This window comes from Toxotes jaculatrix, chromosome 16 (genome assembly GCF_017976425.1).
Source record: "Toxotes jaculatrix isolate fToxJac2 chromosome 16, fToxJac2.pri, whole genome shotgun sequence".
In the NCBI taxonomy this organism is placed as follows: Eukaryota; Metazoa; Chordata; class Actinopteri; family Toxotidae; genus Toxotes; species Toxotes jaculatrix.
The window spans coordinates 14,226,183-14,240,259 of record NC_054409.1 but is presented as its reverse complement, the minus strand read 5'-3'; the positions used below and the strand labels follow the sequence as shown (position 1 = coordinate 14,240,259).

Here is a 14,077-nt window from a genome sequence, read left to right as displayed (position 1 = left end):
TAATTTGAGAATTTAATTGATAGATTTTTATGGTTTAGTCATATGATCCCAGCCCCCTGAAAATTCCCATTATCTTCATGATTTCACTCCCCGTTTTTATCAACAGCAAAAAAAAAAGAAAAAAGAAAAAAAAAAGAAATAATAATTAGACTAATTCAAAATATTAAAATACTGCAAACACAAAGTGAATGTGCACAGCAGCATATTTAGGCTTTGCGGGGAAGAAACACCAAATAAAAACCTCACAGTGCGATTTACAATGTTTCTTAAAATTCCATACTGGTCGTGTCTTATTTTGACACGAGTTGTTTTAGGCTGTATAACCCTAACAAACAACACAAAACAATAATGAAAAGACAGAGCTTATTAAAATGTATGCAAACAGCACAGGAGCTGATACAGATGAAAAAAAAAATGCACACAAAAAGTCTCCGAGTCATTTCAGGAAACGGATAATTACAGAATATGTATGAGCCCACACACCGGTTTGGATCGATGTGTCAGTCATTAGGGTATCCGCAATTATCCGTAGATCTTTAGTTCAGAAATTATCCTATCAAAATAAACCAGACCTAAAATATAATAATAATAATAATAATAATAATAATAATAATAATAATAATAATAATAATAATAATAATTCATTACTCTTGAAGAGAAATGAGTGTAACATAGTTTAACGAATAGGCCTTTTATTGAAAACAGATAAATACACACATGGAAAAAAACGTTCAGATGATCTAATGTAAAGCGATTTTACAACAACAAAGGAATTAAAAGGAAATAAACGACTGGGCAACGTCAAGAGGTAGGATTTGATTTCTTCACTGCAAACTAAATTATGCTCTTTCATCTTATATATAATTATTCTATCCTGCTGCAATGATATCTATAAGCCTAGTATGTGAGCTTAATATTCTTTGCAAACTCTTGAAAAATAGTGGCTCTGCAGAAAACCTTTGGTTGGCAAATTCGTTCTTCAAATTCAGACTCTAACTTCGCCCATAACATTTTGTCTTTTGCCTCGGAAAAAACAAGGTTTATATAGCCTCACACCGGCGGGCAAACACAGCTCAGATCACCCCAAAATACACCGGGCTCCAGTACGACAACACACAGAAATCAAGAAATTTTAAAACCCAGAGCTTCCACATTAAACCCATCTACAAAAGGCCTACAAAATATTCAAAATGATTTACAACAACTTCATGGGGACTGCACAAAAATTAATAAAATATTTAATATTCAGTATGTCGGGGGGGGGGGGGGCTCAAAACATAATGGACAGAATAATAACCAGGATTATCAATTATTATAGAAAATCTTTTCACATTGTGGTAAATGTTTTTTTAGATTCTGTGATATTTCAGGACTCCATACATTTTTTGATCCATGGTGGATAATGGTGGATCTGCTTTCATTAGTATTCTAGAGAGCCATCTGCCATTAATGAGATGCAGCTGGTTTTCCAAATTTCTTGTTAACCAACACCCTAATATCAGCAAGTGTGTGGACTGAGAGTATTTTAATGTTGCTAAATAATAACGACATGTAGCACTGAGTTTACTGACAACTCACATAATCAAATCTTGTACTTTGAGAGCAATCTATGAAATGTCATAAAACACCACATTGCAGATGAGATACTGAATTTTTCTTTTAATTGAAAAATTAAAATAGAGTGTAGCAAGAGAAATACCACACTACACACCACACGAAAGTTAATAAAAGGAATCTGACCAGTCGTATAAAAATTGGATCCAAAAAAGAAAAAATATTAGTAAAAGAGAAAGGAATACAATACAATACAGTACAAACCTGTTATAAATTTTTTCCTTTCTCTTTCGTTGATGTCTTGAATAAAGACAAACACTGAAAAGGCCATCAATTTTTTTTCTCTTTTAAATAATATGATCTGAAAGCAAAAACACATGTCAATAACAACAAGGGAATCCACATTTAGACCCCTTTAATAGAACATTTCTCTTTCCTATAGCAACCATGCATCACATGACTCACAGCCGTGTGATTCACCTGCGTTACATCTCTGCAAAAGTGAGAAAGCAGACTGATGAGGGACCAAACCTGCACAGCAGTCAGGTATGGGGTATACTTTAGCCTAAACAATAACTAATGATACTGTAACCCAAAATAACTAAAAACACTTCAGGTACTTGTCCTTGATTGCTGTGATTACTCCCCAAAGAGTCCAGCTTCCGAAAGTATTTTGGACAACTTCAAAAATCTTTTATTCCCAGATAAGTAGTGTAAAGTCTGTATCGTATCAAGTGTAGAGTCTGTTTGTGTGTAGGTGGTGGCTGGGGTGTGGTGGTGGTGGTGGTGGGGGATCTCCAGAATGCGCAGGAGGATGGGGTCATCTCCGAAACTTGCGGAAGGGCCTACTCTGGTTATTGTGGTGTGATTTAGAGTAGGGCTCCCAGCGTTTCCGCTCTGGCGGTTTGTTGTAAACGTAGGCCGACGGGCCCGAGTAGTCATCATCTGGATTCTCCTCCATCATCTGGAGCTTGGCCTCGATGGCGCGGATCTTAGCACTCGTACTAGAGGGGAGAAAAAAAAAAGAGATGTGAGGAGGAAATACCAGTGTTGGTGCAGAGGGTGAGAGACGACCTGAGTGATGGACAGATCTCAGCTCAGGCTGAAGGGGTAAAGAAGAGGAGTTATTAGTGCTCTTAGTATGAGGAGAGACAAATGAGGGGAAAAAAAGAGCGCAAGCAAGAAATTACCAGTTGGTGCAGGTGAGAGGAAGAGTGAACAAGGGAACAAGTGAGCATGTGAGAGCGAGTGAAAGGGAACATCTAGAGGGGGCATCAGGGAAAAAAGCAGGAAAAGAGTGTTTATATTTCCTCCCCTGTGCTGTGCGGAGAGAAGGATTTTGAAGTTTACACTAGAAACGAAGTGTGCAGCCTTTCCTGAGAAGAACCCTGTTAGCCGATCATTTGCTACACACACCAGATTGTGTCGGAAAGAGCCGACACTGTGAGCACAAGAGGCCTTGTACCTACTAAACATTGCTCCATGTCACTTGTGTGGGTGCATATGCGAATGTTAGGTTCCAAGTGTAGCCACAATAATGGAACATGTTAAAATTGTGCTTTGACAGAACTTCAACACTTCCACCCAGACGTTTTTGGAAGTGTTAGTCCAGATGAACTCAACTTGAACTGAGGTTTGTGGTGAAACCAACAAGCCCACAAGCTCTCCTGTGATAATTTCAGGACCACTCTTTAGTAGAAGGGAGAATGTGTGAAGGTAAATGGGTAGATGGAAGGTAGAGGTGTTTGTATAGCTAGTCCAAAGATGCAATAATTGTTTACATGGGTGTAATGGTGCGCAATTTTGGACAATGTCTCACTAAAGGCACGTATGGCAAGAATTTTAGACAACACTTTTGTTTTTCTTAGCTTTACTGCCACTCAGCTTCTGACCATGTCTGAGTAGGCTTATGTAAGTGTTTTCAAAAGGTTCCGTTTTCCTTGTTCTCACTAAAATGTGAGAATTTTGGATAGATGTGATTTATCCACTGTGGAGATTTGCTTTCAAAAAGCTTAGGTTTCGGGTGTAGAAACTACCAGCTTATTCTGGGCAGGAGTACAAAACGGAAAAAAAAACAGTGTTTTCAAATTTTGCCATCATAGTGTGGACATACTCTAAGAGGAGTGAAAATACTGTGAATACAATAGTAAGTATACAGTGTTGTGTGTGTTCTGTACCGACCTGAGGTGATTTGTTGTTACGGGTCCTTCCTCTGCTGCACCACTGCACGACGGTTCCAAGCTCGGAGGCTTCATCTTGTCGTTACGGAAACCTTCAAACCTCTGTTGATGATATACGTGGCCAAAAAAACAAAACAAAACAATGATCCACACAAACATGATGGACAGACAGATGAAGAGACAAACAAAGGGGTAAAATAACAAGTAAGACAGAGAGACGTGGATAGTCAAAGAATACACATGGTAAATAGAAACAGACAGTCAGTGTGAGAGACTAAAGATTGACATCAGTCCTGTTCAGACCTAGTACCTTGCATCCAGATATAATGCAGACTGTGTCTAGATGCTGATTTTACGAATTGCAGCTCACACCCGGCGTCAAATTGCACCTAAAATGTTGTGACTACTAAGATTGGAATTTGTGTTCCTGCTAAACACACAAAAACATGGGCATCACTTGTTTTTGTGTACCAGAGCTTGTGTCAGAGTCATAGCTCTACTGTCAAAGAGATTTTGAGTGCAATCACATCTGTTTTTAGGTGCACCTGAGACACATTTTAGTGATAGGTTTGAACAGGACCAATACCAGTAAAGAACAAGAAGCAGAATAAGAAGGAATCATGTCAGCCAGACATGTAGAGACCATCCGACCTAATAAATACTGACAGCAGTTCTCTGGAGAACCAAACTCCAGCTTCCTCCCACAAAGATGAAGGTTTTTAAACTGTAGCACTGATTTTGTTTGTGTCTGGTCAAACAGACAGAAACCAAACAGGACCGTGTGTCCAGCTCACAGTCACACCCTAAGGCATGAGGGAGGATAAAGTGGGAGCAGCTGAAGAGCAACAACCAACGTCTGCACTCATTCCTTTCAAAAGCACCTTCCAAACATCTCCACCAGCCAACACAGAATTCTTGAAACCTGTGAAGAAAAAAAGAAAAAAAAAGACAAAAACAGAACAGTCACATGATGGGTATGAGAGGCTCCGGTGTTTGGTGCAGCAGCAGGAATGTGATGCTTAGAAATAATCTGACGGTGCTGCGGCTGGTAGAATTACATTTAATTCTATACATGCACAAAAGCACACACACAATCTTTCATTCTGTTCCCAAGAAATAAATAACATGTATGGCCAAGAATAGGTCTAAAACAATGACCATTCCACCAGGCAGGACCCTTCCCTTCCACCTATTTCTAAAGGCATGTAACTGGAATGCATAAAAAATGTCCCAATAGTTGCACATTAGATTTTAAACAGCCTGCACTGTAAAAGGCCCAGAGTTGGACTTAAGTGTTTAACATAATATTGTTTAGTGGATTTTGGACTAAAAGGATGAATACAGCCACAGGAATGTTAAGAATGTTATCACAGAGCGTTAGTGATGATGAGATTCTTAATTATAGTCAGATTATAGTCAGTTACACATACAAGTAATGTTGCTACAGAAGCAATTAAATAACTAACTATAAACTATGTTTATAATGGAGTAATCTGTCGATTAAGCATTTGTTCTAATGCAGTGTCAGAAAATAATGAAAAATGACCCTCAAAACTGTGTGATCAACACCACAAAATCCAAAAATCTTCACTTTATTTGTACAGAAGAAAGAAAACAGACAGATATTCTAACTTTTATATTCAAATGTTTGAATTTTTGAAAAAGACTATTCGAAAACTAATCGATTATTAGAATAGTTTAATTCTAATCGTTTAATATCTAAATGTGGTCTGTTTAACAGACAGAGTGGCTAAACTGTATATGGATAAATATATAACAATACGGTAATGACTTACGACACAACTGTTAAACTGTTGAAATAGTAGATTTGGAAATCCATGGATGTTTGTAAATAGTTGGACCGAACACATCAGTGCTTAAATGTTCGTCAACGTGATTTTCTCTCTTTCAAAGCAATGTAATAAAGTCAAGCTGTAAGCCTGGAAATGTGACAACCACTTCACCACCAACTTTCTCTGACTCACTTATCCCGACATGTCACTTCTGGGTTTGAGTCAGTGAAGACAGACTCACCAAAATATAAAATATCACATTCAGCAGAACCTGAGCTGGTCCCAGTGGTGGAAAATCGCTCTAATCTTATTGGTATAGTAAAGATTGCACTGTAAAAAAAATGGTGACAGTGGCAGTTTCACTGGCTGATGAGTTCACATATTTTACAACATCAGGAGTATCGGGACAGCACCTCAACGTAAAGGCTTCAGCTCTTTGTCCTTGATCGTAACCCTGAATCACAATACCAGTTTCAGTAAGCTGGTGGGTAGGATTGGGCCATCGCCAATAGCGACAGCCCAGCATTGTGAGCCAGAAAGGGTGGTCGACAGCGAGCAGCTTGACAGCAGGCTGGATAGAGCTACCGCTACTGGTGATGAGGGACAAGAAACAAATTCTTGTGGTGCAGCTTTGCCCATACCTGGCTGATGTGGTTACAAAATCATATTAACCATGACCCTCTATCTGTCAAGGATCCTGTTATACACCAGCAGACAACAGCTGGAACAGTCTGGTATGTAACAGGATAACCGAACAAAGATGCCCCGTCCTGCCTCTCACTTGCTTAGTCACTCAACAGCTCAACAAAGTAAGAGCATGCAGCCAATCACTCTCCCCAAGACAGAGTTGTTGATGGGCTTGTTCGATGCAAGATTCATCGAACAAGCTGTAGCTCGGCCATGCAGCAAGACTTGTTTTTCTTGGGAAAAGATATTCTGGCTGATGATTAGCTCATTAAAATGTGTCAAATCCAGTCCCAGCTTTGGTAGTACAGAACTGAATTTGAGAAAACTCTAGAAATGAACTGCAGCCATTGGTAAATCTTAAGGAACAGCAGGAAGAATTAAACCTTTAAAAGTAATTTTTTGATACAGACAGACTGGTATTAATGGAACATTTGGGATATAAACAGATAAAATTCTCGGTTTATAACAGCATTAATAACCAGAGGAGCTATTTTTGATTGCAATGGTAGATTGAACCCAGCCACGTTGAATCTGTGAGCAGATTTATCCTACAACGTGTTGTCTTAGAGGCGGCAGCATTGACCTCGACCTCACTCTACTATGTGTTTGTGTGTATGTGTGTGTGTAGGGCGTGATTCGTCTCTATACAGGATATCCCTTCACCCACTGCCAGTAGGCTGTCCATTGTTAAGAGACAGGCATAAGCTGTGCTGGCGTCCCACTGCTCTCCATACACCGACTACTGCAGTAGTAATGGGAAAATGAAATCCAACAGATGTTTATCATAGTTTACCACTGATACAAGTGCTGGCACAGTCGAAAAAGTTTATCTTAAGAATTATAATATAATTTTCTAATGCACAGATATAATCTGTCAATCTATAGAGGAGACAACACACTGCAGCCATAATCACAGTGTCATAAATTCATTTTTATGTGCCTTAATCCACTGAGCCATCAGGATGTATAAGATATTTAGTTTTATAATAAAATGGAACAGGCGCTGGACACTCACCCTCACCTGTGCGTGCGCCCAGCGCACGACCAGCTTCTTGGACAAAGCTAGCTTCCCATTTAAACACTGGATCGCCCTTTCTGCCTCCTGCAGACATTCACAGAGAGAAAAAGAGGAACAGACTTTTTACAATTATGATTAAAAATCAGCCACCATGATTGCACTCGAGTCATTAAATCATTAGTCCTCACAATAGAGAGATGGTAGAAACAATGATGATGTGCCACTCTGCCTGCAGATAGACCACAACTGATGTGTGTGTCTGTGTGTATGTCTCTGCTGTGTGTTTGAGAGGCAGTGTGAGAAAATGTAGTTTTGTCTAATCAAATGAGTAAGTGGCTTAGATGTTAAATTACATTAATGAAGCACTTCTATCTGTGTGTGTGTGTCTGTGAGTGTCTAAGCATGCAAGAGTGTGTAAGATAAACACACACTTCCTCTGTATAATCCTTTAGGGAGGGTTTCATATCCCACTGATAGACACTAGCTGTGAAACTAGATGTTTATCATGATCCCCAGGCTCACTCCAAAACAAATACTGCCCGCTGAACCTGAGCGGACTCTTTTTAAGTCCCTTTTTTTTTAGAAATATGCTCCACTTCAGTTAGACACACGATCCTGTCCTCACTGTTCGAAGAAGTCTCATTTGGCCCATTGACAACCAGAAGCATTGTTAGTCTCAATAAAGGCACTTGACCTGATAAAACCAATGCTGTGATAGGAGTTTGTGTAACACCCTTCAGTATAGACACAGCAGTATATCTGCATTCTATCATTATTGACTGATTCCTTCCTTAAAATGCAGAATCTGAATTGGTCCAATGTTAGGACAAGAGTTTCACTTAAAAAAATAAATAAATAAAAATTAGTGACACATGTACCATGTAGTTTTTGGTAAAATACAAAATTTTGTATTTTATGCATCATTTTACAAAAATACATACTTAATATAATAGTATTATATACATTCAAATTAAATATAAATAATCTAAAATATATACTTCTATCTTGCATTTACCTCTCTGGTACTGAAGTTGACAAAGCAGTAGCCCCGTGGCTGTCCCTCTAAAGGCCCGGACTTATGGAACAGGAAGTCAAACTGTTTCACTTTGCCAAACTTCTCCAACAACTTCACCAGGTGATACCTGCCGGCAGAGAAATCATGTAACAGAGAGAACAAAAGAGTCAAATTATGAGAAAAATGTAGGTCGAGATTTTAAGTCTTTATTGTGTTAATTAAATGAAAAGAGAAAATACAAAATCAAATTTACCCTACATCTCCATTATGATCACTAACACGCACAATGGACAGTAAGCCCACCCTGTGAAACGGTCACATAACTCTGTTCCACACTATATTTGCCACCCTACAGTCTGTGAATGTGAATGTGTTAAGTGGGGCTAATGAGAATGACAGCTTTCTCTCCCTGACACCTTTTTAGCAGCAGGCCAGCTGGTGTGGCAGGCCAGTGACAGTAAATCTCTTATTGAGACAATGCTGAGGATACAGTAGCAGGACAATGAGGGAATAAAACAGAGGAAGCCTAAAATCCCCCCTGAGCACCGAGCTCTGCACAAACAACATCCACTGGCTGTGTGGACCTGCCTGAGACTGTTGGCCTACAAATGAACATAGATATGTGGTCATTGAAGAGATATGCAGTGTGTGTGTGTGTGTGTGTGTGAGTCTGTAGGTGTATGTGTAACTGACCATTAGCTGTCATGGGAAAATAATATTCCTTGTGACAGTGTGAAAAGAGCAGTGGGTTCAGGATCACATGTAGACTATATTCATCGCTACTGCGCATGACTGTAAACAGCCAGGTGCTGACTGCATGTTTCCCATGCATGCTGAGCAGCAGATGCTTTTTCAGTTTCTTTAACTGTCAAAGTTATTGTGGATGAAATTATATTAATGTGCAATATTCTTACATTTGTGCATGCAGAATGTGCGATGGTCTGAGGCCTATTGTTCCATCTGATGGGAAATATCATATAGGGCTGCAACTAAAGACTATTTTCATTATTGATTAATTAGCAGTTTAATTTCTTGGTTAATTGTTTGGTCTATAACCTGTTTCCAATTATATATTCAGGTTACTTGTCATCAAATACTAGGAAACCAACTAAGATTCTAGAACAAGTCAATCCTGAGACGTTTTGCTCATAAAATGACTGCAATGATTTATTTTCTGCGCGTTGATTAATTTATTAACCGCGTCTTCCTGACTAATCATTGTTATGTTGTTGAATGAAACAAATGAGACCAGCCCAAAAAGTACAGACTGCAACACCCCTATAAGCCATACCTGTTTGCAAACTTCGCAAAATGCACCTAAAATTTAAAAAAAAAAAAAAAAATCAGAGGACATTTCCCTGTATTTTTATTTCAGAGCGGTTAACGTGTGTGACTGTCCAGGCCCCAGAATGACCCCAGGTGTTTTGTATAACTGTCCAAGAGGAATTAATGATTCAGGCTTTTATTGTTTAGCTGATTGTTATTTTTAATCCTGAAGTGCTTAGCGTTTGTGTGTGTGTGTCTCACCACAATGAGAAATGTATGACGTTAGTGTGCATTTAAATGTGTGAATGGGACTCAATGTGGGACACTGAGGGTGACGTGTGGGTTTAAGCTACAGGTTGTACTAATGTCTTCCACCTTTCTACGACTCCCTGGAGGGCTTTAGGCCGAGGAGAATTCCTGCTTTTCCCAGACAACACCCTTTAAGCCTCCAATGTAAAGGTGGCTCTTCCTGCATTAGGCTCATTTAAACAGGAAAAACTCTACTGAAATAAACTTTACCATATTACCTATAGCACTGTTCTACAATGCAATAATATATACTCAGATACTCAAATAGTTTGCTTTTTCACTTAGTGCACCTTTTAACCTCTGCAACACTTCTCAGGAAATGAGAGAGACAGACCTTTCAACCAAATGCAACTATGCTAAAATGCAGTAATGCATTAAGTGTTGCCTTTTAATACTGCTAGATATGCAAATAAATGCATACTGCATGTTTGGGTATATGTGTAAATGAGAGAGAAATTAGATGCCAGACACTCTAAGAACATTTTTGGATGCTGGTGAGCTAAACCACAATGGGCCGCTCCTCCTGGGGGTTGTAAAAACCACCGGAGGAAGAGGAGGAGAGGGGGTGAGGAAAGGGAGGGAAAGGTGGGGGGAGAGGGAGAGTAAAGTTCAGAGAGGGGATGTTGATGGCAAGGTGAAAGGTGGAGGAAGAGAAGGAGAAGCCAAAAGAAGAGAGGAGGTGAGAAGCCAGGTAGGAAAGATACAAGAGCTAGGATGCACAGAGGAGGAAGGAAGGAAAGGGGAGCTGGGCCAAAAGATTTGGTCGAGAAAAGTGCAGGTCAGAGGGGAAAAAAATAGAGAGGAGGAGGAGTCTGAATGCAGTCCGAGTAAGATGGTGGTTACAAGTGCTTTCATAAAAATCACGACGACTTCCAGATACACAAATGTAGCAAGAGGGCCAGGGAGAGAACAAAGGGGAAGAGGGTGATGGATTACCACTAATGAGAAATTCCCTCTATGAGCAGCCAAAAGCACAAAAACATGAATATGTGGTGAAAACTGCGGTTACACCTGCTGTGTTTCTGCTCTGTGAGCATGGCAAGGACACTATATGGGATTTCTATCTCAGCTATGAGAAGCTCTCATTTCATCAGTGAAGAGTAAAAACCGTGTGACTGATTACTGGTCCCCTGGAAGGTTTACATCAGTCTTCTTTACTGAGCGTTTAAAAGGTTGATAGCACGAGGATTACAGTTCTCTCATAACAGAGCTGCACAGAGTCAATATAAAAGGAGATGTTGCAACACAAAGATGAAAAGACAGACATTTTTCAAAATCACATGCTTGGAATAATTTTTTTTCCAGGTTTAATCACATCATTGTAAGCTATGAGCCCTACAGGGAACTTTCATCCCTCTTCCAGGGAGGAAACTCAAGGTTACTCATAACGCAGGCCAAAATTCATCTGTCAGACGAGAGGACAGCAAAATAAAAGTGCTCCTTACTTACCTCATCACATCTAATCAATATAATACTTTGCCTTGAACAACCAGAGCAGAACTGGATACCGTCAAAACACTGATCAACAATATTATTTCTCCTCCTCCTGCTATTTTATAAATCATTGACATTCAATATTGCTAAATATTCAAATTAACCAGATGAGCTTCCAAATAGCTAAAAATATGGAAACAATGCCTCTTGGAGAATTTTATATAATATTAATAGAATTAATTATATTCATATTTTCAAAATAATTACACCTAAAAATCCATATCAAATTCTTTAATGACTCAGATACCAACTTGAGGCACAAAATTTTAAGTCTTTAATTTGTTGTTGAAAAAAACTCTTGCGCAATAAACATCGTTTTAGTCAATACTCAATTTATATGTTGAAAGCAATGTGTGTTGTTCGATGTTTTGGCCTCATGTACTCATAATCAGCACCTTGCATTTCAGGTCTACATTCCTCCTCTGCACAGAGTTTTGGTTCGGCTTACCGGGATAAATCAGAGGGAGTACTGCATATGCTATCCAGGAGCTAATTAATCTTCCCAATCAGCATCAGAGGCCACAGGCATTTCTCTTGTTTTCCATCCATACTGTGAAGCAGTGGGCTATTTAAGGAGAAGTAGAGCAGAGCAGGGAAAGGGGAAGGAAACGCCTGTCTAGACTCCCAGCAGAGCTGTGGCCCATACATTCTCCAGCAGCCCCCATAGGCACATAAACACACCCCTCACCCCGAAAACTACCTCCTCTCCATCACATTGTATGAAAAAGGGTGCTCCCCATTCTCACATATAGAGTTTTGCACACTCGACTGCACACAAAAACGCAACAACTGAAGGATGTTTGCTTGTATACATGATGTTGTGTAAAGCGAGACACTAATAATGAACAGACACCTCAGTGTGTTGAAGCCTGCACCTTTACCAGCTGCCACCCAAACATCAACTGTGTATTTAAACATGCTTACACACACACACACACACACACACACACAGACACACACATACACACAATCAGCTCCAGACTGACACAGAGAGAGTAAACAGGGCAGGTGAGTGAGGAATGACGGCTACTCCTTAGCAGAGCAGGTCTCCACGCCTCGCTGCCTCTCTTTCACACACCCAGCCTTGTCTGCTCAGTCTCAGCCTGCGACACACACACACACGCTACGCACACAGTTAATCAATCATATCTGAACACACAATGTGTTGCCTCTCTATGAGGCAGAGCTGGGCATGCTAAAAAGCACTGCTTCAGGTTCATAACATGGACTGCCTAACAGCCACCTCAGGTCGAACACTTGTTGCTGCTAAAATCAAACACTAACTTTGCTGTTCATTCTGCTGCCTGCTTTACGTGTTTGTTTTTGTTCTTTATTCTAATAACTTTGGTCTTTAAATGATGACTAGATTCAAGATTCAAAGGGTTTGAGAGCGACGCGAGCAAACACGTTCGCCTCGGGGGGCGAACGTGGGGGGCGCCATAGATTGTAGGATGCAATAATTACACTGTCGATCTGGTAGTTTCAGCTCTAATCTAATCTGAGACAACAGTTTTGTTTTTTTTTACAGTCACAAATTCACCACGATGCTAGAGTTTGTTAAATCGCAGTAGATATACTCACTCTGTGATTTTGGGGTCGATGTTGCCTATCCACAAGCGGTTTCCGTCATGGGCCACACTCTCTGAAATGATGGAGGCATTTTCCACTGTCTCTGCTGCAGACGACATGTGTACTCTGTGGGAGGCAGGGATAGCAGACATAGAAATCAGCTTTACTAAGAAAAGGCAGAGAAAATTTAACATTTCTATCTGTGTGGAACCGCAATTCAGAAAAGTAAACTGTTAGTTGGAGGAGTGAAATGCTAGCACCAAACAGTATCCCTAAGAACTGGGGTTTACGTGATTGATCAGACAACATCTGGAACATTAAGAGAACTGATCAGAAAAGATCTGAGCTGCTGTGTGTTTAATCACATAGAGACATTCAACTCTCAAGACTGTGCAAGGACTCAGTGCTTTGTTACAGGGAGGAGCCCTGGATAGGTCAAACAGTAAAGCCTAAATACATAAGTAGCGTTACAAACGTGGACGGTGTTAGCATCAACGGAAAGTATGGAAACTGAATATACAGTGAAAGAGGTGAGGCAGTTTCCTATCTAATCTGAGTCATCTCAATGAATTTAAAAGGCATAATCAGTTCACTCAGACAGATCCCTTTCAAGAGCGCACTGTTTGATGTTTAACCAAAACTTTATAACCTAAATATCAGTAAACGTGTTTTATACAAACAACAATGGGATGGTGGTCCAAAACGTTTGAGAAACACGCTGTCAAAAAGAACAAATATTTAGTTCTCTCACTGACTTTCCACCAGCTAACGTTAGCTTAGCAAATAGCAGGCTCATCGACCGACCACTATCAGCTCGTTGCTGGCGTTAGCTGGTTAAGATGGATCCAATTGTAGAAGGTGAAACTAATCTCAATCACCCAGTGGGTATCCATTTACGATTATCTAAATTTATCCACTAAACAGTTAACAGTCCGTTTCAGGCGAGCAGTGGGTTGCTAGCCATTCGCTAGCTTAGATAGTATCAGTTTACCTCCTCGTTCTGTCAAACTTCCTCTTATGGCGACTGACTTGTTCGACTCAATCTGCTACTGATCCCACTTTCGGGATGATTCGGCTGCGTCAAAACGTAATACTAATCATTTTATGTTGTTTTCCCTTTACGTTTTCCTCCTTTAAAACGGATCAGTTTAGCTAGCTCGAACGATGAACAGTCACCGCCTGACAACAAAGG

The 14,077-nt window shown here is 39.9% G+C and overlaps 1 protein-coding gene across 2 annotated transcripts; it reads right to left on the bottom strand.

Annotated features, from left to right (window-relative positions):
- Positions 1 to 1,639: 1,639 nt before the first annotated feature.
- rbm18 (RNA binding motif protein 18) lies at positions 1,640 to 14,074 on the bottom strand. 2 transcript variants are annotated; one of them, XM_041059247.1, is made up of 6 exons: positions 13,877 to 14,074; positions 12,898 to 13,011; positions 8,248 to 8,374; positions 7,230 to 7,316; positions 3,736 to 3,836; positions 1,640 to 2,558 (listed from the first exon to the last, which is right to left on the bottom strand). In XM_041059247.1, exons 2-6 carry the CDS (start codon positions 13,002 to 13,004, stop codon positions 2,375 to 2,377), a joined length of 606 nt encoding a protein of 201 aa, XP_040915181.1. In that variant the 5' UTR covers positions 13,005 to 13,011; positions 13,877 to 14,074; the 3' UTR covers positions 1,640 to 2,374. The 2 variants fall into 2 exon arrangements, with proteins under 2 accessions (XP_040915181.1, XP_040915182.1); XM_041059248.1 differs by having other exon boundaries at positions 7,236 to 7,316.
- Positions 14,075 to 14,077: the final 3 nt, after the last annotated feature.